This window comes from Pezoporus wallicus, unplaced genomic scaffold, assembly GCF_028554395.1.
Source record: "Pezoporus wallicus isolate ANWC-B61680 ecotype Strahan unplaced genomic scaffold, APGP_CSIRO_Pwel_v1 contig_5542, whole genome shotgun sequence".
NCBI classification, from domain to species: Eukaryota; Metazoa; Chordata; class Aves; order Psittaciformes; family Psittacidae; genus Pezoporus; species Pezoporus wallicus.
Window position 1 is genome coordinate 3,597,395 of NW_026640165.1, and position 27,401 is coordinate 3,624,795.

At 38.7% G+C, this 27,401-nt stretch overlaps 1 protein-coding gene across 1 annotated transcript in view; it reads right to left on the minus strand.

Annotated features, from left to right (window-relative positions):
• Window positions 1-27,142, minus strand: part of CERK (ceramide kinase) — a 38,648-nt gene extending 11,506 nt beyond the window's left edge. The window contains exons 1-7 of the mRNA XM_057417863.1: window positions 26,906-27,142; window positions 17,274-17,387; window positions 16,026-16,148; window positions 13,946-14,071; window positions 13,364-13,427; window positions 9,958-10,103; window positions 1,212-1,286 (exon numbers count right to left, since the gene is read on the minus strand). Of these exons, the coding sequence (XP_057273846.1) occupies window positions 1,212-1,286; window positions 9,958-10,103; window positions 13,364-13,427; window positions 13,946-14,071; window positions 16,026-16,148; window positions 17,274-17,387; window positions 26,906-27,044 (787 nt within the window). The 5' untranslated portion in view covers window positions 27,045-27,142. The remainder of the gene's footprint in view (window positions 1-1,211; window positions 1,287-9,957; window positions 10,104-13,363; window positions 13,428-13,945; window positions 14,072-16,025; window positions 16,149-17,273; window positions 17,388-26,905) is intronic.
• Between the last annotated feature and the right edge of the window lie 259 nt (window positions 27,143-27,401).

Below are 27,401 nucleotides of genomic sequence, written 5' to 3' on the forward strand. Positions count from 1 at the left end.
TTGGAGTGGTAGTGGTTTTGGGTGGGGTAAGTGGGTGTGTATATTTCTGTTTAATAATCCAACTAAAGTCTATCCATCCCTCTAAATTTAGCCCAATGGCCTAAACTCTACATACGCTGAACAGAGTTAACCATAAGTAAGTAATAGAGAAGCACATGTGTAAACTTGCGCAACACCAGTTCCTAAACCTGTAACTGTTAAGCGTACAAGTGATAATGAAATAATGGTCATTAACGCTTACACATCACCATCTGAACTGAAGACTACCTTGCACAACTTTTCAAATTCAGTATTAACAACTGGGTGACTGTGGTTCTTCAGCATGTGGCAGATAGGATGGACTGAATAAGCCAAGCTGCCTTCTTCAGCCCTCGTGCAGTTCAGGTCCTCCATTACTAGAGGACTTCGAAAAGTGGCAATGTTAGCATCTCTAATGATGACGATGTGTCAAAATACATTTACTGAAGAGTAATTGTTTTCCTCCCTAGTTCCTCCTCAAATATATGACTTACAGATGGTAAAAATGGGAAATTATCAGCTAATTCCAGGCAAGCAGAAACTTGGCATGGAAGCACTGAACTGCACAGGACAATTGGGGAACTAATACAAAATGCAACTATTCAAGTGTGCATGCACTTGTCATAGCTTTCTTTAAGAGAAAGAAAAAAGAAAAGAAAAGAAAAGAAAAGAAAAGAAAAGAAAAGAAAAGAAAAGAAAAGAAAAGAAAAGAAAAGAAAAGAAAAGAAAAGAAAAGAAAAGAAAAGAAAAGAAGAGAAAAGAAAAGAAAAGAAAAGAAAAGAAAAGAAAAGAAAAGAAAAGAAAAGAAAAGAAAAGAAAAGAAAAGAAAAGAAAAGAAAAGAAAAGAAAAGAAAAGAAAAGAAAAGAAAGAAAAAGTGTGCAATAACTTAGACTGCTTATTGTATTTTACTGTTATTTTCAAAAGCATGCGAGAATGTCGAAAACTTCAGCACCAGATATAAAGCTTCAAAACACTATGATCCCATGAAAACAATGAATTACAGTGGAGAAAGCAATTTATTTTTAACCTCCTGTATTCCAAATCGCTTAAATTGCAGACAAAAATTTTATATTTCAACTCAGCCATTATGTTCAAATTGTATTTCACAGACATACAGAAAGACCTAAATGAATTAGGGGGTTAGGCTATGTTCACCATTTTCATAACAAAACAGTGAACTATGATCACCCACCTACAATAATATGAAGAGCTGATGTCACTGGATCAGAAATGCCAATAGTTGAATAGCATATGCAGTCTGTTGATCCTGAAAAATAAACAACTAGAGATTAATTAATACCCTTTCAAAAGAAGTTATTATTGGCACAGTTCTCCAAACTAAAGCACTATGTTCCTTTGGATTGCCCCTTTCTATTTTATGGAACAAAGTAAATACAAGGATACCAATATTATGAATTAAAAGGTACCTTTCCTTCTCCCCCTCCTCCCCTGCAATAAGTAGAGCTGTTTCTCTCCATAGAAAGTACAAATATTTTCACTACATAACCAATAAATATATAGCAGTTAGTGAAGGGAAATAAGTTAATTCACATGAAAAAAAAAAATAAATCAGGATTACATTACAGCTTTTAAAGTGTTTAAGGGTGGAGGGGAAGGAAGGCAGATGCTGACTCTCCTTTCCTCAAAATTTTTTAGTCATTGAGATCTCATGAAAAGAAATTAACTGATATCCTGGTTTTTGGGGGACAGATCTAAATTCCAGGCTGCCAACATCTTCTCCTCCTCCAGCTGCATCTTAAACCAGAAACTACTGCTTAGTTCCATTATTTGAAAATTAGTAAATCCTTGCATTCAGTAATTAGTTTATAGATAGGTGAGCAAAGTGGATAGAGATATGCCTTTACAGTCTTGAACAAAAGATCTACAAGAAGAAAGAGGGGAAGCTTTAGATTTCACCTATATTCTGTCTTTGTAAATAACTACCTGCAGGCAATTCTGAAGTCAGTACATCCATTCAGTATTTTAGGTGCTGGTTAGAGACAGGAAATTCTCCCTGATCCCTATAAAAAGCAGTCTAAGAGCCTAATGTAGGGTTCTGATTTCTGTTCTGCAGCAGGGACTTGCAAGTTGGGGCCAGACATACCAAAGCACACTCGTTGCAACACCTAACTCCAAATTCATCTTGTAGCTTCTCCCATTCCTTCCCTGAAATTGAATTTCTTTAAAGCCAAGGCTGGATATCAGAAAACAAAGTTACTTTGTCCACATATAGGTTCTCAGATTTGCTACTAATATACTAGCTGAAGAGCAGCTCAGATACAGCATACTTCATTTCTGAGGCCTAATCAAATTGAAATAGAAAACTAAAAGTGGAGGCATGAACAACCACTATTTAAAACGATACTTTTAGTTCTTTCTCGCTTTGAAAACAGTCAGGGCATATACAGCTGTCAACAGAAGCAAAGAAAATCCTTCCCACTCCAACTCCCAGGAAATAGACACCACTTCCCCTACCAGAGAAGGGTATTGAGGGAAGCTTCTATCAATCAAATGTATGCTCTCTACAAGGCTGAGGTTCAAAATGGTGCAAGTGGACCACTAAAAGTATAAGCTGTTGCACAGGAAATGGGACTCCAATTTCTCTCAGTATTGCAACAGAAAAGGTACTCAGATGATGTTATTATGCCACATTTAGCGTTTTATAGCCAAAAATATTCAGTAGAGTTCAGATACTGAAGCTATGCTTTACTGCCATTTTTTTTCAGTTTCATTTTGCCTTCTACACTTGTGAATTTCCATTAAGCAGAAAAAAAATTCTCACTACTTTTGAAAAGAAAAATAAATAAATATACGAGTGGTGTCCCTCAGGGATCGGTACTGGGACTGGTCTTGTTCAACACCTTTGTCGCTGACATGGACAGTGGGATTGAGTGTACCCTCAGCAAGTTTGCCGATGACACCAAGCTGTGTGGTTCGGTTGATACACTGGAGGGAAGGAATGCCATCCAGAGGGACCTCGACACACTTGTGAGGTGGGCTGATGCCAACCTTATGAAGTTTAACCATGCCAAGTGCAAGGTCCTACACCTGGGTTGGAGCAATCCCAGGCACAGCTACAGGTTGGGCAGAGAAGAGATTCAGAGCAGCCCTGCAGAGAAGGACTTGGGGGTGTTGGTCGATGAGAAAATGAACATGAGCCGGCTTCAGTGTGCACTTGCAGCCCAGAAAGCCAACCGTATCCTGGGCTGCATCAAAAGGAGCGTGACCAGCAGGTCAAAGGAGGTGATCCTGCCTCTCTACTCTGCTCTTGTGAGACCTCACCTGGAGTATTGTGTGCAGTTCTGGTGTCCTCAACATAAAAAGGACATGGAACTGTTGGAACAAGTCCAGAGGAGGGCCACGAGGATGATCAGGGGCTGGAGCACCTCCCGTATGAAGACAGGCTGAGGAAGTTGGGGCTGTTCAGCCTGGAGAAGAGAAGGCTGCGTGGAGACCTCAGAGCAGCCTTCCAGTATCTGAAGGGGGCCTACAGGGATTCTGGGGAGGGACTCTTCATTAGAGACTGTAGTGACAGGACAAAGGGTAACGGGTTCAAACTTAAACAGAGGAAGTTTAGATTGGATACAAGGAGGACATTCTTTCCTGTTAGGGTGGTGAGGCACTGGAATGGGTTGCCCAGGGAGGCTGTGAATGCTCCATCCCTGGCAGTATTCAAGGCCAGGCTGGACAAAGCCTTGGGTGAGATGGTTTAGTGTGAGGTGTCCCTGCCTGTGGCAGGGGGGTTGGAACTAGATGATCTAAAGGTCCTTTCCAACCCTAACTATTCTATGATTCTAAAATAGCCACTAGAAGTAGCCACTAAAAGGTCTGACCTGAACTTTTACAACATTTCATCCAACTTTTCTCATTTCTTCAAGATCTGTTTGCATTCTGCTTCTAGAATTACCTTAAGTCACATTTGTCTTGATGTAAGCAAATTTTCCGCAGTCTTACACTATAGAATCGTAGAATAGTTTGGGTTGGAAATGACCTTAAGATTATCTAGTTCCAACCCTCCTGCCATGGGCAGGGACACCCTGCCGAGGTAGAAGAAGAGGGGCGTTCACTCAAGCTACATTTTAGACTGAAGGCTTACCTCCCTGTATTATTCTGTAGTCAATTAAAAGCTGATTTATCTGTTGGGCAATTTTATAGAACTTATTTTAATTTCCATTTGTTAACTAGCAAGGGAGGGTTAAAGTTAGATCTGAAGTCTGAAATTAATTCTGAGATTCTGAATAGGAGGCTGGGGAAGACACCAACAGTGTTTAACAATTGCCAAATCATTCCTCTTTCCCAGACGTGCCAGTGGAGTACCAAGCACAAACAGTAAAATACCGGGTTTTTTTTCTCTCTCAGGGCTGGTAGCATGCGGCAACAAAACCAGCATCATTCCTTACGTACATTCTAATAGAATATAACTGGTCATAACACCACACCAAGCATGAATCTAGCAGCACTAGTTTAAAGGTCACTAAAATGTTCATATGACTAAAGATTTGTATCTCTTTGAATACTTCATAACCAAACAGGAATTCTAGACCAACAGGTGGGTCTTGAATACTCTACAGGCTCTAATACCTGTACTGACCAGATTACCCCTGCTACAACATGGATTTAGGTGCTCATCTTACCTGCAGACACCTAAACATAAGCAAGAAAATTTGATTATCAATTTCAAATTGTAACTCACCCTAAAGGGAGTGCTGCAGATTACTCTGCTTGGCTTCCAGCTGCTACTCTAGCACAACAGTTGTCTTGCATAGGGCTAGTGCGTTGCAATGATAGTGGCACCATACCACCACATGTGGATAGCTGAATCCCGAACTAAATGTCCAAACTCTCCCACCTAAAGAAAGCTCTCATCCCAGGTATTTTGGTATTAAGAGCTTACTGAAAATATGAAGTGTGTAGAGGGCAAACTGACTAGTCTTTGTTAAAATACATATAATTACTTTGAATCTTTACCATGTATTATGTATACTAGAGCCCAGTTTCATTACCCATTTTAGCTAAAGTCTGTCTGTTATTAGGAGTTATCACAGAGCCACATAGTTCTTTATAGGCAAGCTCTTCTACATCTTTTCCCTCCCCAAACTTAAACACTATTTTTTTTAAACAAATCAATTTAGTAATTAAAAAATTATCAAGGAAGTCCTTCTTTTTAATCATAAGGAGAAATGATTGAGATATGTATTTAAAATATTAAAGAGTATGTACTCCCCACAAACCATTTTTGCAAGATTAAAGAAAGCAAAGTGATGGACTGCACTATATAGAATACAGCACAGCTAAATCCCCAGATTTCCCCTTTGCATGCAAATATTGCTAAGTTATTTGTGAGTAGGCAAGTTACACAGACAGGTGCTCAGATACCACCTCGCTAGCTTTACTCATAGAACCACCAAAGCAATAAACAAAATCTGATGATTTACTGGTCGTACAAAGAGTTCATGCTGTTGATGCTGCAGACAACCCTCTCCCCCCCCCCCCCCCCCCCAAAACCACACCCAAAACCAACCAACCAAAAAAACAAACGTAGAAACAAAACCACCAAACAAAAACGGAATCCCCAAAGTGCTGGAATTACTCATCTGAAAAATTATTCAACCAGAACACACACATGCTGTGGGCTTCAAGGTCTCTTTTTTGTGCTTTTACTGATGGAAGACTGCATAGATTTCAAAGAACTGGAAGTCCTAAACTGAGCATATGACAGAAGCAATTCAGCTAGATGTTGATGCTATAGAAAAGAGTAAATTTAGTAAAGAAATAAATACTTTTAGTGCTTCATATGAGATACGGTTGACAAGGGCAGGTGCTTCCACAGCACAAACAGAATCCTCAGAGATAAATTAGTATGGCAACAGGATTCTGTACTGCAAACAGGTAAAATTACTTCGGTGGGGATCCCATACATTTGAAGTATTTTTGTGAAGTCACAATCCACGCCGTCACCTCATAGATAAAATACCAGCTGAGTCACGCTAATGACTGAGTAACCGCATGCTCTTGGGCAAGCAGCATTGAGAATTTTGAAAAAATCCATACCATGACTTTTCCAGGAAGTGACTTTCAAATGACAAGGATCTGACACATTCAAAAGTAAGTGAGGAAGCTGCTGTTACAGGGAGAGATGAATGGCCTGGGCATACAGTCATCGCCCTACTCAAGAGTTTGTACACCTTCCTGTACTATCTTTAGTATTCTCAACTTCTACAGCCACACATCAACGTGCTGATTATAACTACATTGCATGCTTCAATCCATTAGTTTATACCTTGACCACAATGAAAATGAGAGGGATCTGGATACACTACATACCTAATTCAGTATATCAATTCACACTTTGTATCTACACTTCACTCCATCTTCCCTAGTGCAAGGAAGATCTTCCCCCTATCCCTAGGGTAGACTTGCAAACTTATTTGTTTTTTGAAGAACAAATGCATTAATAATATGCCACGGCACAGACTGAAGTGAGATTTCTTTGTCCTGCCTACTGAGATCACAAGAGTATTTAATCCAACCCAGGCTCTTTTACTAAACAGTCCTCCAACAGCAGTTGACAGCTTTGTCCTCCTGTTCTGTGCTGAGTTCAGTGAGAACAACAAATTACTTCCGCTTGCTCCAGAGAGTATAATTTTAAAACTAAAACACGTGGATGAAACCACAGTACCACGTGTCATAACAGAAATGATTTTCTGTTTTTAAATTATATAGAGGCACTCTACCACTCTGAATGCAGTAAGAAACTGTGGCTGAATGTGCTTTTAAGGCTAGATGACACTAAGAGGAAGTAATAACTAAACAGAAGTTTTTGTAGCTGTGCTGACTTGTGGTTACCACATCGCAATGCAAAATTTTGTTAGGTTGCTACAGTCTCTAAGTACTTTTAACAGTAAGGCTGTTTACAACAGAACTCAGTCAACTTACACTGGCAGATTAGAAGACTGGCTGCAACTAAGAGAAATTCAGAATTTAAAACTACTATTTGAGTAAAAGCTTTATTCATGCCAATAAAAACACAAGTTATTTCATAAAAATGTACCATAAACCACAAGAATAAATGATACTTTTTAACCAGAAAACACACTAAGGATACACATTTGTTCAAGGAAAAGAAAAGAGGGCCAAGCAGGGTTTGCTCCAGAAAGTCAGTCATGATTTAGAAGCAGCATCCAACATTAATATGGAAAAAAGAGCCTGCACAATGGGATTCTGCTTATGAAATAGAGCCAATTACTCAGAAATGGTTATATAGAAGAGAGCTATTTAACATTAAATCTCTTTCATTTGTAATTTCAAGCCTTTGTGTAAGTAAATTGACAATTTCTGAGCAAAGATTAAGTCTGCTGAACTGTTAGTTTGAATACAGACACTGTTTAATCACAACCGCAAACCACAACCTGCCATGCCTGTTAACACAGCCTGACATTAGGAAATAAATGAAAAAAAAAAGGGAAAAACACCAATTCAGTGCCACCTTACCTGAGGCTCCTGTCCTCACTGAACTTATTCTCTGAACTATGGGTTTGTTTTCAATATCTATTAATGAGATCTTAGGATTTTTAGAAAAAGGTTAGGATTTTTAGAAAAAGGATTTTTAGAAAAAGGACTAAAAAGAGCATCATGGATGAAATTTTTCTAAAAGCATGGTTTATATTTCATTATTCCTTTTGACTTGCTGTATTTTAGGACTGTCAGTTTAGTTTAAAAAAAAAAAAAAAGTAGTTTTTAATGATCTCACTTACTTTGGAACAGACTTCTTACACTAGTCAGGGAACTACAGGATCTGTTGGGGTCAACACAGTCAGAGCTCCATTACATCAAGCAAATATGAACTGAGAACAGCTTCACCAAGGACTGGAAAAAAAAAACCCTCTTGCTGCCTTCCTGACCATCTGCAATGCATGGGTTTGGCTATTTCATATACAATTAAGGTCCCTGTGATGACTACATGTGTTAAGAAAGAGTTAAGATTAATTTGTTCAGTGATTTGACTCCCTTTTTCAGTAAATAAACATTTTCCCATATTTTCAGTAACAGATCATTTTAAATATTGTACAATATACAAACAGATCAAGATATGTATTATCCTCTGTACCTCCAGAAACTTAATTAACAGAACTTCAGCATGGAGAAAATACTTGAAACACAGCACTGATTACAAGGCTGCACCTCATGTTAGTTCAAGGAATGAAGCATGCAGTATACACTCAATAGCAAACAGCTACAGTGGACAAAGCAGATAAATACTGAAGTATGTAAGAGAAGAAAGTGACTTAATGCATGGCAGTCATACTAAAATATCAGTGAAGATCATACATTTTGGTTGGGTCTGGAAAAAATGCCTTAAGAAATTGTTGAAAAAACAAGGTTAATCTTCCAATTTTAACATGCTTATAGTTAATTTCTTAAACCCAAGGAAACAGATCTTAATATTGAGGTTCTGTTTTTTCAATTGGTCTCCAATTATGGTCTCTAATATCACAAGTAGGCAAAATCTTCTGAAATCAACCATGTAAGCAAAAAACATTAGTCCAAGAACTTTGCCCAAATAATGGAAACAAAGGATAAAGCACTTCAAATTCTATGCTTGTTAAGCTTACTATACAAACTAATTTTAATCCAAAGCTTTAAAAAACAAAATCAGAATATACTTATATATAATAAATGCCATAAAGAACCCTTAGTGTGCTACCTTAAAAGCAGAATGAAAAACTGCAAGGGGATATCCACATTGGAACTTTTAGATATCTAACTGTTGTTATACTGCAAGCAGAAAGGGTTAAGCTTCTTCCAAGCAACAATTCAGACTGTTTGGGTTTGAATACATTCTTCACAAAGATACAAGTATAAAATTAGTCACCTAAAGCCTGAGGGTACAAATATACTATTTCACTTGGTGTATTTTTATAACCTGTGCTAAATTTTCTCATAAAGTCTGTGTTACAGTTCTAGTCAGAAGCTCATAATGTTTATTTCATATCACAGTTCTTTAATTCAAATCCCAAGCATCTGACAAGAAAGAGAATAGCATAGAAAAGACACTGAACTGTCCGTTTGTCTTCACAGAGTACTCAGAATTGCAGATGCTATTAATGAGCTGCAACAATGAATCTAGTCATGGAAAAGAGTCGTCTTGTAAGTTCATTCTTTGAGGAATCTTTAGGGACCAATTGGGCAGGGTGAAGTAACGCCTGAGACACCAAATTTAACAAGACTGATACAAAGAGTGCCTATGGTCAATAAAATTGTAAGTTTATCTCCAGAGATCCAAATTTCAAGGATGAGTTTCCTCAAATGCCTCTCAATGACAATAGTCAGGACCATCTGAAAAATCAGCTGACATGGACATGGAGAACTGTGAAGATATAGCACCTCTAAAAAGGGGCAGAAACTGCAACTTGGTTTGGAACTTGAGGACTCTTCCTCAGACATAACCGCCCTTTGATTTCTGTGATGACAACAGGAAGCGGGGAAGAGAGAGAGAGGAAACGTTAGCAGTTTTTGGAGTTTGCCAGACTAGTGGGAGGTTCTCAGTACAATTCTAACTAAATCTGTGGAGCACTTGGAACTGGAGAAATACTTATCAGGTAAGTCTCTGTTCAGTAGATTTCACTCACTATGTTCAGATGAGCAAAGGTGCTATTTTCAACAACTTATCTTGTATTAATACACAATAAGCCACACACACTCAAAAGGAGTAGCAATTACATTCTAAAGTTGCACATTAAGATTATTTCCTTCACAAAATACCCCTCCCAAATAAAATGGCATGTGATCAATAATTATACCAGGATACAAACAGTTTAGCTATGTGTCTTTATGGAATATCATTGCTCATATCTTACACCTAAATTCAAGAAGTTATGAATAAGAAGAAATTTCAAGAATAAATGAATAAAGTAAACTGAAAGTTAACCCTTTCTTACCAGCAGGAATTATGCCAATCCTTATATTGCACTGGACTAATGGTGCTTTGGGATTATTTTGATCTATGCCAGAGTCCTTCTGCATTCTTCCAATGAGACCATGCATCACTTCACTGAACATGCCGTCCCCACCAACACAAACAACACTGCCAGGAAACACAAATTAGAATGCACACTAACAGTCAATAAACAACACAGCAAGTGTTCTACTTAGGGCATGCACTGGGCACATCAAAAATAGCTGGTCTATTCTTCTCTTCCTTTTTAATGTGATATAGTTGCCTACAGTCAACTTGGCAGTTACAATCAAGCTACACAACTGCAAAGGCACCTACACATGTCTGTAATGGTAGAAAAAAATGTTGGAATGCAACCTAATATCTTTATCCTCTATTGCCGTGTGCAGACAGACAAGGATTGGTGGAAATTCACTATACATGGGAAACACTGAACAGGACTGTACATACAGCTTTCCAAGTAAATAAAATGGAAATAGCATACCTTTACTAATAGTGAAAAATTAAGCTAATATTTGTGGCTTCAGGCAGAAGTATACTTTACACTATTAATTTAATAGGATATATATTATATAAAAGTCAAAAACCAGAAAAGTGCATGCTTGCATTCTCTTTTGAACATGCTGAGAGCCCAAACAGACAGAAGTCATGTATATCTACATAACCACCCATAGTGAAATGCAGTGTTCTAGATGCTACCAAATGCAAAACTTCGTTTTGCAAACTTAATTCAGGTCAGAGCTGATGCAGCAGCTACACAGTTCCACAATATGTTAAAGCTCAGCAGAGAGTCCACAGCCAAGCAAATGCTAGGAAGTAAAAGACTATTTTACAGCAATATATGTTTCATGCACAATAATCAAATGGACACCATGAACTCCAAAAACATAAACTATTTCAAATACATTTGAAAGGCACACATGACAAATTCAAAGCTATGCAGGTAGTCCCCAGCACACATGTTTAGGAATGCATACTGTTATCTATAGAAATCATTTTCAGTGCATAAGCTAATACTTACTCTTCCACATAGTCAGCAACAGACATTGCAGAATGAGCACTTGTTCATAGGACAAGTTAATTTATTTAGTTTGTAAGTATTGATGATTTAAGTCTACTTATTATTGTATTTTCAGCAGAAGCTTGAAAAACCCCAGTCATTTTTTCATGAATGGGGAGGACAGTCTTAAAAATACACACTGTCCAATTCTGAGTCAAGACCTAAGAGACTGGGAGAGAAGGAAGAAAGGATGTTTGTTTTTCATTTTTATAATGAATTTATCATCTCATAGCTTAACTACATTATTCCTCAGCTTTAGACAGTCTCATCTTTCTCTGCAGACTCTAAGAAAGAGGTTGAGTGGACAAAAATTTCCATGTCAGAACACTACTGAGACAGCATTGACCTTGAACTATCTATAACAAATACTATATCCAGGCTGAGAGATGACAACAATATTAATGTCTAGACCTATCAGATAAAGAAGTTCACATACACAATATCAGCATGACCAAACTCAAAGCAAAAATCAGATGTGAAAAGCACGCACGTGAAAGCCCCTAGCAAAGAGCTACTGTAAGAGAGAGCTTCTTAGAGCAATTCTTACGTTCTGGTTTTATTTTTCTAATGGACTAGCATTTCAATTTTTAGACAGATGGTAACAGTAAACTACATATGCCAAAAGACTTCAGGAGAGCCCACAAGAAAAACGAGTTTTAAAAGATCTATGATCCCTTCTAATCTCAACCATTCTGTGAACTATTCAAAAGCTAGGAAAAAAAAAAAAAAACAACCTGAAACAGTTTTAGAAAGGCTTGTGCAGTACGTATATGGGCAAGGAAGTGATTCATACATGCCAGACTTATTCTAAACATGGACAATACCTGCATAATATTACAGCATGCTGTAGCTCTACACAGCAATGTATGAAAACCTGCTATATTGCAACTGAATGAATATTTGAAGTAACTGTCTTTGAAGAGAAGCTGTTCTGCCACTGAGCTTTTAGATCGGTACACTTGCCATAAGAAATTCTTTGGAGATTTCTTTGGAGATTAAATGAAGAAACTCATCACTGAATGACAAGAAAGAGCTAATCTAAGAAAATAGGTGAACAACAATTAGATGTAGGAATCCAAAGAAGCTTTTCCTGCACATGTAAGGAGTCAGTCAAACTTGGAGAAACGTGTATTTATGCAGTTCAGCCATTTTTAAAACCTTCCATATAGCTATGTGATCTGTTATTTAAAAAAATAGTATTAATACAAGAACTCCTTCCCAACATCACTGTTCACCACAGAAACACACTTGTATGTGATGGACAAAAACTAGGCTTGGAAAGACAGGCTGTAGTTCCCAGGCTGACTGCCACTAAGGCCTAAACTGAGGATGGAAGAATAATGAGATCCTAAAATGATGCAGTGCCCTGGCCAATTGTTAAGCTCAGTCATGTTAGAGAAAGACCAAACCCCACCCCTCAGAAAGGGGAGGGGGAGTAGTCTAGGAACAAAGCCTGTAAATGTAGTTTCTTACTTCCACAATTTATCAACATCATGACCTCACCTGTCTTCTATAATGCAGATAGATCTGCTCCCCCAGTAAAAGTACTCCGAAAAGATACAATGTGTTTCATTTTTGCAACTTACCAGTTTAAATGTACCTGTCAACAAGCACAACAAAATACTATCTTTATATTCTCTAGTTATAACAGCTTATCTACATAGGTTCTCCATACATTTGCATGATTTTCCAGCTATGTAACTTGCTTCATGTCATGAACTGGAAGCTGAATGACTAGCTTATTTATTAAAATACTCTCCTTCTACAGCAGATTTAATAATGGAATGCAATTTCACAATTCAATTAGGTCTTCTTTAAAACAGTAATTTCACAACAGAACAAACACAAATAAAACCAAACTACATAGCCGTTATTTGAACAGTCCTATATAGCAAGAGGAACTATGTGAAGCTTTTATAAACGGTTCCTGTTTTTCATACACAAGCTGAATGCTACTAATGCAATGTTCTGGACCCATGTCTATATCAAGATCACCTTTACCACAAAACATTTCAGAGTAGCTTTAGGGCTATCAGCAAATGCTCAACTTCTGGACAAGCAGAATTAATCTGACATTCATTTTCTGAACACAGATCTCATGAAAACATTGTGATACTACACTTGAAACTACTGTGTGTTCAACAGGTTTACTGAAACAGGTTAGTTTTCCTTTGATACTCCTTAATGTGGATCTATGGAAAGATACATGCCTCAGAATTTTCAGCTGTTGCAATAAACTATCAGCAATGAAGGGTACTTTTATAAATTAGATACAAGAACAGATCACAGAATATATCAACTAGAAAAAAAGGCAAGTGAGGTTACTTACCCATCATATTTATTAATATTAACTTCAAATAGATTGTCCTTAGCATGGTTAGCATGTTCAGTTACTATGAAGAAATAAACACATTAAAAATTATATATAAATACATTGATATATAATATAGTTATAGACATTTTATTATGAATTACAATTCTATTCATAATGATTCTATTACCAATGTGACTTAACAGCTTGCCCATAAAATGTATTTCAAAGGACTGTGTGCCAAGTAAAGATTTGAAAGACACACTCACTGCAGTACATGTGAGTATTTCATTACGATACTGTACAAATGAAAACTGGTTTTAACAGTGAAACTGGAAGAGAGAAGAAAGGCAGCATCATATAAATGAAGAGCTCAAATAGCTCAGAAGTACCAGAAATTTTAGTTTGGTAAGCAGAAAATTGATATAAGGCTGACATTTTCTGGCTAGCTATGTTTTAATTAGAAAACAGTTCCCCCCAACACTTAGCTTCATTTTCTTAGTAAGAAAAGGTAAGAAACAGGAAGAACTTCAGGTACCCATACGTGTTTTAAAGAGTTCATATTGTGTTTATTAATAAATTAAAATATTCATCACTCACTAACAACATCAGTGGAGATAGAAGCCAGACTGAAGAGTGGAGCCACTTTCTGTTCATAAATCCTCTTCCCTTGTCGTTTTCCTCCATAAGGATTAATATACACAAGCAACTGCTTTGGTCTAGATTCTGCAGTATGGAAAAAATATTACAATATACTACTTCTGTTCACAAAACAAATTTAAGAAGCTATACAAAACCAAACCTGTAAACATCAGAGTGAACACAGCACACTAACCTTTTATAACTCTTTATTAACAATTGCAACTCTATAAATCTTTATCAAAGTGCTATAAAAACCTGCTTCATCTATCCTCTTTATTATACTGAGGATATTGACAGCATTAAACAAATTGGTAAGAAGACAGAAGGTGAAGTTCAGAATAATTTCATCTGACCATGTCTTGCATTCTTAATTATGTTATTCTTGCAGAACTTTCCCATTAAATTACATTAGTATCACAGGCATACAAGACAAAAGGCAAACCAAAGGCAGCAATAGTACTTTTTAGCAGTGGTGAGTGAAGCGCACATAGAAATGATTTTACATTAATTTATTTAAACAACATTCTTGGCTTTTGTAATATAGATAGTGTCCTTATCACGGAAAGGAAATATCTCACTAACTACATACTGCACAGCAAGTGCTTGCCTTATAGTGTGTAAGCCCTTCCCTCCAGAAACCACCTTTGATACTGTTATCTCAAGTTTGTCCAAGTAGTTATAGATTATGTAAATGGTGGTAGCAATGAAAACAATTACTACACCTCTTTACTAACAGATACACAAAATTGTAATGCTTCCTGCACCTCAGGAGCCTTAATTTTTTTTTTTGATAGAGCACAAAGACCTCTTAACACATTCACATTTCCTCAGGTAGAATTCAAATAATTATTTTAAAAGGAAAGAATAACTGAGTTAAGCCAGCACACCTACATAATAAATCCAGAATGTTTGAAAAGCTTAAAGCTGCCACACATCCAAAGCATCATTCACCCTCTCTGGGAACCTGTTACCTTCTCTGAAATAGTTTGATACCAATAGAACTACTTGCACTTAAACAAAGATGACTGCCCAGGCCACATCTCTCACAGATGTACTAAATTGGTGCATAAACCCCATTTTTAATAATATTTTATTATAAGAGAGATACTAATGTTCTTGATTTGCATACATTACATGAGGTAAGATGCATGCTTACAATACCTGTTCAAAAGAACATCTATTTTTAAATGTACATTTTTCATATGTGAGCCTCAAGTACTTGCTTGAGTCACATCGTAGGTGTACTTGTACCCAGTCCCTTCTCCACCTCTGTCTCAGATGGACCTCAGGCCTATGCTGTAGGTAGCTTACCTATAGTCCCACCTCCACCTTCTGCTGCTCCCATCTGGCCTCCCTGGGTGGACCCGATTATCTCATCTGAACAGTAAATCTGACCCACTGCTACTCCACCCTGCATAGATACAGTGGTACTGCATGCTGGATGGTGAGGGCACTGCCTGTGGTATGGTCATCCTTGATCTTCATTCTATCCTGCCACTCTCTGACATCTATCAAGGTATCTCTCAGGAATAACTCCTGCAAAACTCCTTTTAGCTTTACGAGAAGTAGTTGTCCAAGAGTCCCAGAAATGATTAATGGGAGCTCTTACTGCAGCACATTGTTGATGAGAGAGACTGGAAAGGTTAGACAGACACACAAAAAGCCACCCATAAATCTTACAGTTGTTACAATCCTTCTCCTCATATCTCTGGAGTACCTCACATGTCTAAGCTTACATCTGCCTTTTACTTCTCTTATTTAAAGCCTCTGGTAAGCCTCCAATGTGTCCTTATTTTGTGACAATAACTTTCATCTGAGCAAAACTGTAAGATACCTGTAGTCCTGACTGATTAGAGTAAAACACTGCACAACTTGGCAAATATGTGAGATACAAAAGCAGTGATGAGAAGAATGAGACACTTCAACTCTCAGCTCCCTCAACTTTTAAACATAAGCTGCAGATACATCAGAATAATAGGAACTGAGATACAAGCCCGTAAAATGATGCTGAAAATGTTAGTATTTTAGTCAAACTTACTCTGCATTTCAAGTAATTCTTTCAGTGCCTGTATCCACTGATTACACAAGTGCTCATCAGCACACCAAAATGTCACATCACTGCACCGCCAGCGGTGATTTCGAGCTTTCTTCACATAATAAACTGTTTAAATTAAAAAAAGAAAAAAAAATAAATTGGTACAATGAGGCAGTTCTGTGAAATAACCAATGCATTTCTGAGAAACAGCCAAAATATCTACCTTTGGAAAGAAGTGATAATTAACCCCCCACCACACATTTCTGCTAATGACAAAAGCATTTAGAGTGTGAACAGGACGTCTGTAAAAAGTCATGATGAAAAGACTGCTCTAGGTCATTACCTTGCAGCAGAATCTCAAACATAAACTTCTTTTTTTTAAACCAAATACGATCCATTTTCCACAAACTAATTATAGACATAACATAAAAGTTCACTGAGTTTATGTATTATTTTATCCATATTAATGTCTACATAATATAAATTGCCATAAGCTTAAGAGAACAAGCCGAAACGGTCACATCCACTTCCATGTAACCAACAGGATGAATTTAATTTTATACAGCTGAAATTTAAGGGGAAAAAAAATATTTAGAGTTCTCTCGTGCATTAAGAACTAGGCTGGTGAGACAAGAAGTACCCTTATCTCTCCATCTACAGTATCAGCAATCATTGTTACTGAACTACTAAGTGCGATCAAAGTATTCCACAACATAAAGTTTTGGCATGGGAGCAACCACATTTGCAGCACAGAAGTCACCACTCTTTCCCCAAACCAAACAGAAATCTATTTCTGGCACTTGATTTTAAGAATGTAGTCAATAATACAGCGAACCTTCTCACGCACGCATTCTGAACCCAAACATTAAAACCACAAACATGTAGGACTCATTTTTCCAGCCTCTCTTGATTTTCTAGTCAAGTAACATAAAGTGAGTATGTTGCTGCAGAGTCATTCAGCAGCTAAAATGTAAGATGTTTGGGCTTTGCTAAAGAACTAAACCCAGCAAGTGCTCTTAAAGGAAGGGGTTTATTCTCCAAAATAAGAAGCTTTAGATGTAAACGGGCAGACGTGGTTTTGTTTGTTTGTGGGGGGTTTGGTTGTTTTGTTTGGTTTTTTTTTTATGTTCTCTGTTTGGTTTGGGTGGGGTTTTTTGTGTTGTTTCACTGTTTTTTTCTGGGGTGTTAATTGTTTGGGTTCGGGGTTTTTTTGGGGGGAGGGGGAGGGATGTATTTATCTATTTGCCTTACCTGTGAAAGCATGTGGCTTTCCCATTTTTTGCCATTTGCCACTATTTCGTTGTTTCTTGTTAAGTTCCGTTTCTTCTACAGCAATGATCTCCGAGAGTGGTACGAAACAGTTTTCTGTACAAACACAAGACCCCGTACATTAACATCTTAAACCAGCAGCAGATTATTCCTACAGGCAATATGATATAGACATAAAATTAGAGTAGTTGCTCAATAAGCAAAACCAAGAGCAAAAGCAGTAATTTGCTGAATATTTTCAATTTCCTTCTGCCTTTTGTCAAAGCACATAATTCATAAGCACCTATGAAGTACAGCAACTAATATTTCAAATGTCTATGATTTCTCAGAAAATCAAGCTTTCTGAGTATAAAAACTTTTTGCATGAAGCCAAAATCCAGCAACTAATGAAACTGACCCTTCAATGACACCTAGTCCAGATATCTGACAGCAAATAGCACAAGAGGTTTCAAAGACTGTGAACTAAATCTAGTGCAGAGACACTACAGGGACTGTTTGTTATTCTCAAGTAACTAGTTGTCTTAAGAATTCATATGTGAATGCCCTTCTTTCATAAGACTTTAAGTCCCACTAAGCTTTTAAACTTCAAGGCCTCCTAAGAAGCAAGTCCTAGGTATTATGTTTAGGTACTGTTAAGTGTATTTCTCTTACAAAAAATCCGAAACTATTGTTTTTCAGAATTACAGGCCTCTTGCTCTTACACTATGAAAGAATTTCCTCTACCCTCACTCTTTTTTCTTCTAATAGTCCTTCATACCTTCTCAGTCTTCTTAACTCCTGACAAATTGAGGATTTTGTCTCATTTTCATTATCAATTTCAAAATTTCTCTGCTTTTTCCTTAACTCAGAAAAATAAAAAAAAAGCAGAACTGAAAATACATGCTTTGCATTTATGTACAAATGAGCACTCTGTGCATATATACACATGTATAAAACTTAGTTACATAAGATTATATTACTATTATAATATGTCTTATATATTAACAATTTATCTACCTGTATATGAGAAAAACAAGTATAGAGACTCACAGATATAAAGAGATATTAAACACATAAAATACAGCACTAATACTGCCATTACCAAGTTTTATCCTACATTTCATCTTCCTCCCTATTTTGCAGAAGCACCCCAGTGGTGGTGAGAAATATAAAACAAAGAGAAAAACCTCCTAAGCTCTTCACAGTGCTGACCACAATTCATTTGCCACTAGTTCAATTTTTTCCTGCCCTATTTATTTTAGTCAACACAGTTGTTACCTATTATGATGTCTATTGATATGTCACGGATTTCACACGCAAGGTTGTGTTTTCTGTTTCTTTACAGGTGTTTCAATACTTGACTTGATTTGTATTCCTGTAGGGATTTCATCTTCCCACAGGGTTTTAGTTTGATTCATAAATGTAGCCTCCGAACTTTGCACTAGGGTCTTTTAGGAATCTGACTGTATTCAAATGTTTTAACTACTCACAAAATTAGTTATGGCTTATAATTACATTTACCGTATTTATAGCATGATGGGGAAATGCAGCAGTCACAGAATGTCTTTATAAAGATCCAACAGCAGAGATGAACTTAATAAAAACATTTAACTTGTATTCAGATATCAGTATCATACATATACACATGTAAGACAGTATCAAGTATTTAATACTGGATAGTAACAGTTAGTTTCTCTTCCTAACATTCAGAGTGAAGGTCTGCTGTGGGCTCTCAATGTCATTACCCACCTAGCCATTTATCAGAGTTAAAAAGTTCAGAACAGGGATGGAACAATAAATGAAGGGAAGGGAACACATTCTTTAACCTTTCTTTCCCAGAACTGCTTTTAGTTCTCATTTTTCTACTGGCTACGCTGGCTATCCATACGTTACAAGACAAAAGAAAGCTTGTTGCATTTATAAAGACTGCTTTTAGGTGATAACTCATTTTGTTGTTGCTCACAGATTGCTACAAAACCGAAACTAGATTTATATTAAATTTAAATAACAATGCTCTAATGACCAACTTGGTAAATAGGACTATGTATTGGACACTCAGTAGCATGTGTGTTAGAAGCAGCTACAAAAGTCATTGTTTTATTAGGCAGTTTCTGTACAATAGAGAAAGCTGTCCAACTGTACAGATAGCAAATAGATTAAAAAGCACTTCCAAATCTGTATCACTAAAAGCATTTTTTTGGAGTACATATTTTAGCACATATCACACAGCTTATATTAACAACCGTAGACCTTGAAACTGCTTCTACTAATACTAAGTTCTCCTAATTTGTCAGATGTGTTCTCCCTCTGACAGTCGCATGACTGGAAGTTCTGCTTTTCCAGTAAATCTCTCCACAGATGCAGCAAAAAAAGCAAAGAAGAAAAATTTTAGTTAAATATGTGCCTTTTTTATTATTATTATTATAAGCCACAGGAGGTACATATCTGAAAAAAATAAACCCCAGACTGGGGGTGGGAGCAGTGACACACCAAAACAAGGAAAAAGAAACAAAAAAGGAACAAAACAAAAGCAAAGCACAGAGTGATCCCACCTTCCCCCTCTAAATCCTTGGGCTTGGTAGAAGTTCAAGATGTTTCTGTTCTATGAATATCGGCTGTGTCAGTTGTGGCCCTCTACTACTTAGCACTGCACAAGTATCAAGCAACTTCACTGCCCCACCAGCATACTCCAATCTTCAGGCAGTCAAAACCACACACTACTTAACAGAGTAATCACAGAGGACCAAAAGATGCAAGGCTTTCTCAAATACAAACATGTTATTCAGAACATTCCCTACAGCTTATAAAAACAAATCTGAATGCAGTGGCATTTGTGTTTGGATAGAGCTCAAGAATTCCTATCAGTCCAAATATGACTATCACTATTTGACTTAGTGTTATGCAGTAAGTCAAAACACATCGTTTAATCAAAAAGCAAATCAACTACTTAGCTGCCCCCTCCCCCTTTTTTTCTCCAGACAGGAAAAGTTTCCATTGCAAAGAAATCAAATAGAAGCCTTGAATACAAGAAATCCTGCTTCTACGAACACAATGCCCCCTTCTGCCATTTAATTACCAAAACATGCCCCGTAAAAAAGTAGGTCTCTCCCACCCTCTTTTGAAAGGTCAACAAGTTTCACATATGTACTGATGTCCTTTCACATACCTACTCTTGCAGCATTTACCCTATTATCAGGTAGCATAAGCTACTTCTTTCACTGATGTAGTATAAAAATGCTCACTTCACCTTGACAAGCTTCTCCCAAAACACGGAAAATCTTATTGCCACATTAACAGTAACAAAAAAATTGTACTTAGACCAGAACTACTAGAACAACATTAACGAAAAAAGTTGAAAAGTGGACTCAGAACCATACCACATAAAGAATTTCACTTGGCTCAGAACAATATATTCAACCAAGCAGATACAAAAGTTGCTAGATAAAATTCCAGATGAAATACCATGCCATTTTCAACATACACATCTAGATTCAAGAGACTGAATTTCATGCTCAGAAATACTGAAGTACATATTAATTTTCTTAAACTATCTCAAAGATCTTAAGACATTTTTATGTTTCAATGTCTCACCTTGCCCAGTATCTAACATACGCAATGCACTAAAGATGATGATTTGTCCAACCAAAGCAGATGGATGAAGAAGCATGGCAAAAAGATAAAATAATTAAAACCCCAAAAGACACACTAGACAGGTGACAGTCTTCCCTGCACATTGGCTGTGCCAGTTATCAGTTATTCCATGTCCCAGCGCCTTTACAGTCTTAACAGACAGTCTTCTCTAACTGCAAACTGGCAAACAGTGTGTTAGATGCATACTACTTTTTCCCACATTAAGCAAGTGGGAGAAAAAAAAATAACAAACAAACCCAAAAAACTCAAGTTAAGCACACTAACAGTGGGCTTTCTTTGCAAAAAAAACTAGCTAGAAGTTGTGAAGTGTGGTGTTGTGTGTTATGAAAGGCATTTTAATATGCCATTTCTGTCTGCTACTTCTGTAGAATACGTCCTGAGTTTATAAGCAAACTCACTCAGAACCTCAGTAAAGACTTGTTCAGTCATCACTGCCAGCTTCATACCCTACAGGCCAAATTCCTCCCTCAGAAATGTGTTAGCTCAAAGCAACAGACATGTGCAAAAGCACAAAGACGTTGCTGATCACAACATTTGGTTTATTATTAAAATTCAGCTCAGTCCCAGCGATGCAGTGACATTCAGAACTAATTTAAATTATTAGTATACTCCTGTGACATAAAAGTATTAACAGCTAAAAAGCTGGGGTGCAGATTTAAATAAAAAGTTTCTTTTCAGTCACTTTGGAAACTAATTTACTGTTAGGGAACACATGAACATTAAGTTACCTTGCCCTAAGTTTAAGCTTTGCCTTCACCCAAAAGCAAGAAAACAAGAACATTTTCTGTCAGAAGGTACACTGCATTATATTGACCATGCACTACAGAAAGCTGTGTCTAATAAAGACCAGAATAAAAGATGGTGGATGGGATATAGAGCAGAATTACAGAGAATTCACATCCTACAAGAGGGGGAAGGGGAAAAGAAAGGTATCATAACTAAATTATTTAATTCCAAACTGTGGAAGAGTCACAGAAACATATGAAGTCCATGATCTCACAATATACAGGCATTTATAGGATTTTTTTTTTTTAAGTAAATCTTCAAGTACTTTGTAAACCAATAGACAATAGAACAGTTCCTTAGTATGATCAGACACACAGCTGGGGCTTAACGTCACATATCTGAATTTGAATCAAATCACAGCAATTTGCACTTGCATCAATTTGCATATTTAAATTGTACCATTGAGTATTTTCCCAAATTGATTCCATTCCATTGAATGTTTTCCAAATAAAATCTTTCCAACTCAACCATGAATACTTTACTGGTAAAGCAAGAAATAAGATGCACTTTTTCACTGTAACAAGGGAAAAAAAAACACCACCAAAGAGATGTATGCTGAAAAGCATGTATTTTTTAATGTAAGGTGCGTCTACATCTGAATAATATATCTTCCAGAAGACAACATACTCCAAAGAAACAATGCATTCTAAACCTATTATTCCCCACATCCTACTGGTTCAATGTAGTCAGGGGAACTGTCTAGAGAAAAACATGGTTCAGATTTCTACTTGTGCCCACTGCCAACTGGGAATGATTGATGACAAATGACCTTGACTAAGGATGTGCCAACACACTACAGGTGCAGTACAGGCCTTCATTCCAAGCAGGCTCACTTCTGCTGTCTCAGTACTGTGTTTATCAAACTAAACACCCTCTGGAATCCACAACATCGGAATGGCATCAGTCGTGAATATGAGTTCTGAGGCTTCCATGAGTGTTTTGGGGAGAAAAGTAGAAAAGACACTTAGAGGGACAAGAATTCCCTGGGAGAGACAGAGAAAGGGTTAAAAGATAGAAAAGAAGGTGCACGCAGGAAGTGAAATCATACAGTTCAGTGTCTAGTTTGATCATCCCCTTTATGCTTGTACCTTACAAGTATAAAATCCCAAAACACAGAAGTAACAAGGGAATCTCATTCTGTGTTTGTAATGCCTTAGTATGAGGCACATTATAATCTTAGCCAATACTTGTAAAATACCTGTAAGTACATGTGTACAATATATAATCTGCTATGAAATTTGGTACATGAAGTTTTATAATCACTTCTACCACTTGATAAAAACCCTAACTGTGCCACCAACATAAGGAAATAATAAAACAATTGATCTGTCCAGCTTTGCATAGGCTATTAACGACTAACAACTAAATCTAATGGAGAAATGTTATAAGGTTGAAAAAAATAATATTCTTCAGAACATTTGAAGATGAAGGTGTGAAAAAGAGGTATAGCTAAGAGTAACAAAGAAACACATTTAGATGAAACTTTGCCCTTTAAGTTTAAAAAAGTCCAACCAAAGAATGGAAAATGGGAACCTCATTACACTGAAGACAGAACTTGAAAATATGATGCTGTTAAACAAGGTCTAACAGTAGGAAAGAAAGTTAACAGGCTTGTTTAAAAACAAGCCATGTCCTGAACAAACATTTTTGGTTTTATTATTGTTGGTATCTCCTCAACAATAGCATTAAATTCTTCAGAATCAATACTTCTTTCTTCATAAAACACATTTTAACAGAATTGGCTTTAAATTTATATATCTATATGTTGACACACTCGAGAGGTGAGCCAGTGCCAACTTCAAGTACAATAATGCAAAGTGCAAGGTCCTACGCCTGGGTCAGGACAGGCTAAGAAAGCTGGGGCTGTTCAGCCTGGAGAAGGGAAGTTGCGTGGAGACCTCCTAGCAGCTTTCCAGTATCTGAAGGGGGCCTGGGCCTACAAGGATACTGGAGAGGGGCTCTTCATTAAGGGACTGTAGCGATAGGACAAGGAGGAATGGGTTTAAACTTAAATAGATGAAGTTCAGGTTAGATACAAGGAATTCTTTACTGTGAGGGTGGTGAGGCACTGGAACAGGTTACCCAAAGAAGTGGTAAATGCTCCATCCCTAGCAGTGTTCAAGGCCAGGTTGGACAGAGCCTTGGGTGACATGGTCTAGTGTGAGGCACCCCCACCCATGGCAGGGGCTTGGAATTAGATCATCTTAAGGTCCTTTCTAACCCTAACTATTCTATGTTAGCATCATTGTACAAAGATAAGAAAACACAAGAACCTTGCCATATTCTGTAAAGGACAATAGGACAAAATCTCTATTGTTTCCTACCTCTTCCTAACAGCTAACTATAGCTCTAGTTCCTTACCCGTCAACATCTGAAAACCTTGACAAAACATGTACCGAACCATTTTACATATGTAGCTAAAACCAAGACAGTAATAAATACTCAGAAAATAAGCAGCCCTCACTGAGGGTATTTTTTTCAGTTTAAAGACAACTGTTTCGCTGTAATAACTACCTATTAAACAAAAAATACAGCAGCTGTATACTGCATAATCAAGTCTATATTTAGGCAGAATACACAGTAGTCACGTAGTCAAAGGCTAAATGGTAGAAAGATACCAATCTTGGTCAAAGAACTCCTCTATAATAATATGCTTCTAACTAACCACCTTCCATAGTATAGTTTATTTATATATACTGTCACATATGCTGCTTGGATTTCCAAAATAATTGCAGAGCACACAATGAGCCATCCCAGGTCTTAGAAGAGCTTAAAGGCAACACGGCAGCAAACTGTGATCATACTAAAGCACAAGTGCAAGGAACACATGAATTAATCACGGTGTTAAGAGGAAGTGATACATCAAGTATTATATTGCTCTTTACAGAAATTATACATGTGCCTCCAGAAGACCTGGGCATTTATTTTTCTTCTCCCACCCTCCCTTTTCTCTCTGGATAACATGTCATAGTTTCCAAAATGTTGTTAATAGCTATGCCACAGGACAGCAGCCGCCCTCAGTAACCAGACTTGCCCCCTAAGAAATCTGCTGGCTACTACTTCAGAAACTGCCTCAGAAAGAATCTAGTTATTGTGTCCCACTACATTTGCTATGGAACAGGATTCAGCACAGGTTCATACTTGGTTTGGCCAAGTCAAGAAAACTTATAACTTGCAAGGTCTAAAGGAAGTCATCACACAGAAGGAGCAACTGTCCCAAAAAGCTCTGAAACTCTATTTTAAATTTAAGATCCAGACACCTTTCTCTGAACAATTTTTTTTTTTTTTTTTTTAAAGTATAGAGCTTACTTTTCACAGCAATATATTAGAGCTTGGCAGAATTAAAGAACTCATTTTTAAAGTCTTAATTTCATTCAGATGCTGAACTAAGTCCAGGGATTTTCAAACACTCTTTTCAGCAGCACTGCTGATAAAAACTGGATGAAGTCAAATTGTATTTACAGAACAGAAGGAAAGCAGACTGGTTTTATGTTACTATGAATAAGAAGAGATGTACTTAAAACATGACCAATTCTCAATTATGTAAACTACATTTTCTTCTCGAGTCCTCCTTCTCCTTCAACTTTATTCAAAAAAGCCTCAGGCCAATAAGACATTATGACAAAATCAGTGAAATATTTAAGAAGGATACATGGTAAGAAAGGAAGAACTATTTAACTACTTAAGTTTGGGAACTTGCCCGAGACTGGAGACATCTATACTCAAACTCTTCTCAGAAAAGCTTCTAGTTGACCTTTCTATTATTAGTTTCTTTCTGTTTCGGTACCTACAACCTCTTAGAGGAGAATGACAGCAGTTTTCCACCCTACAGCAGCTGCTGTGAAAAGAACATTACACACTTCAGGATGCTCACATACCCTGCTAATAGGGCTATATTATTAATGTGAATAATTACTAGATTAAAAATGCCCAGGTCAGAGACTGATGAAATACCACCTACAGTGTAGCAGAAAGCTCGATATACATGTACACACATTTTCAGCAGTTATCCTGCAATTCTGTCAGGTATTTTCCACAGCAACCTCTCACACTTGCAGTTTTATAAGTCAACACTATTCTACCTGCACAAAAGGTGAACAGCTTTGTTACACCAATACACTCTATTAGACTATATTTAACACTTCCTAAAAAGTAACTCACAGAAGTTAAACTTTCTTTGGAAATTCCTACGAAGCTCTTTAGAAAATAAAGAGTTTAAAAAAACCCACACCTTTTTTTTCCTTTTTTTTTTGGGTGAGGGGAGGGGAAGCCTGAAATAGTGCTTCAGTATTTTTCAGTATTATTTTTTAAGCACAAGTCATGTACCAAAAAGAAATGTTGCTTTAAAAGTTCTGTAAGTCTATTATGTCCTTTTGTTGCCCGAAGAAGTTGCGTCTGCCCCATACCTGGCAGCGTGCAAAGCCAGGTTGAACAGAGCTTTCAGTAACTTGGTCCAGTGGAAGGTGTCCCTGCCCGTGGCGGCGGGTTGGAACTGGATGAGCTTTAAGGTCCCTTCCAACCCAAACCATTCTGTCGTTCTAGGATTACAAACTACATGCTGCTACCTGCTCCCAGTGCCAAGAAACAACGGGCTTCAACTACAAAACCCGTGCTTTCCTCATCCAGCTGCAGGGAAGTTTTCTCACCCCTCGGTAACCAGGGGCACACTCTCAGACAGACGCTCCTCTTCCGCAGAACGGGGAGCTCGCTGCACTCCACGCGGTCCCTGCGGCTCAAAGAGGGGGAGCTTCCAGCTACCTCTCGCAGGGAACCGGCTGACAGGTTCAGTACAGCCGGCGGCTGACAGCCCGTCCGCGGCTACACCGCCGCCCGGCCGGGCCCGCGTGTGATTAACGCACTCTCCGTCTGCCACCGCCGGACTCCGAACCCCGGAGCCGACCGCGAAAGGACGCCGGTGCCGCCGGCTGCCGCGCTTCTTTTGTAGGGCGAAAAGGCGCCCAAGTACAGGAAATACACGGCGCCGGCTGAGCGCACCCTAAGCCGCCGGCGTGCGACCCGGCCACTGCAGGCCGTCCCCGCCGGCACCGGCACCCGCGCCGCGCTGCGAGCTGCCCCGCGCTGCAAAGGACGCGAGGAAGGCCCGTCCCGCACCGCGGAGGGGAGGCGGCCCCTCCGGCGGCCCCGGCAGGTGCGCTAATGCCGGCCGGCGCCGCAGCCCGCCCCGCCGCTCCACTCACCATCGCCGCGGCGCGGTGGGCGGGGGTCGCGCCAGGCCAGCCGGCCCCACTCCACGTCTAAGGTGACCTCCCAGGCGCGCTGCCCCAGCCCCAGCGAGGACACCAGCCGGAGCCGCCGCCCGCCCGGGAGCTGTTCCATGGCCTCCGAGAGCGCGGGCCCGCCGCACCCCGCTACGGCACGGCCCAGCGAGGGGCACCCATCAGCTAACGGCGCCCCCCACCCGCCGCTACCCGGCCTGGCCCGCGGGCGGGGCGAGGCGGGGCGGGGAGCGGCGTCAGAGCCTACGACAGCGCCGCGGGGCGGGGCCTGCGGGGCCGCGGCTCCTCGGTCTGGGCGGGGCGGGGCGGGGCCGGGCGGTGTTCCTGCGGTGGGCTGCCCCTGCCCGTGCCCCTGCCCGTGCCCGGCGCGACGGAGGAGGCGGGGGCCAGCCCTTCGGCCCGCTGTGTGTGTGCTCGTCCCTCTGGCGGGTGACACGGGCTCCGTGCGGGGACACTC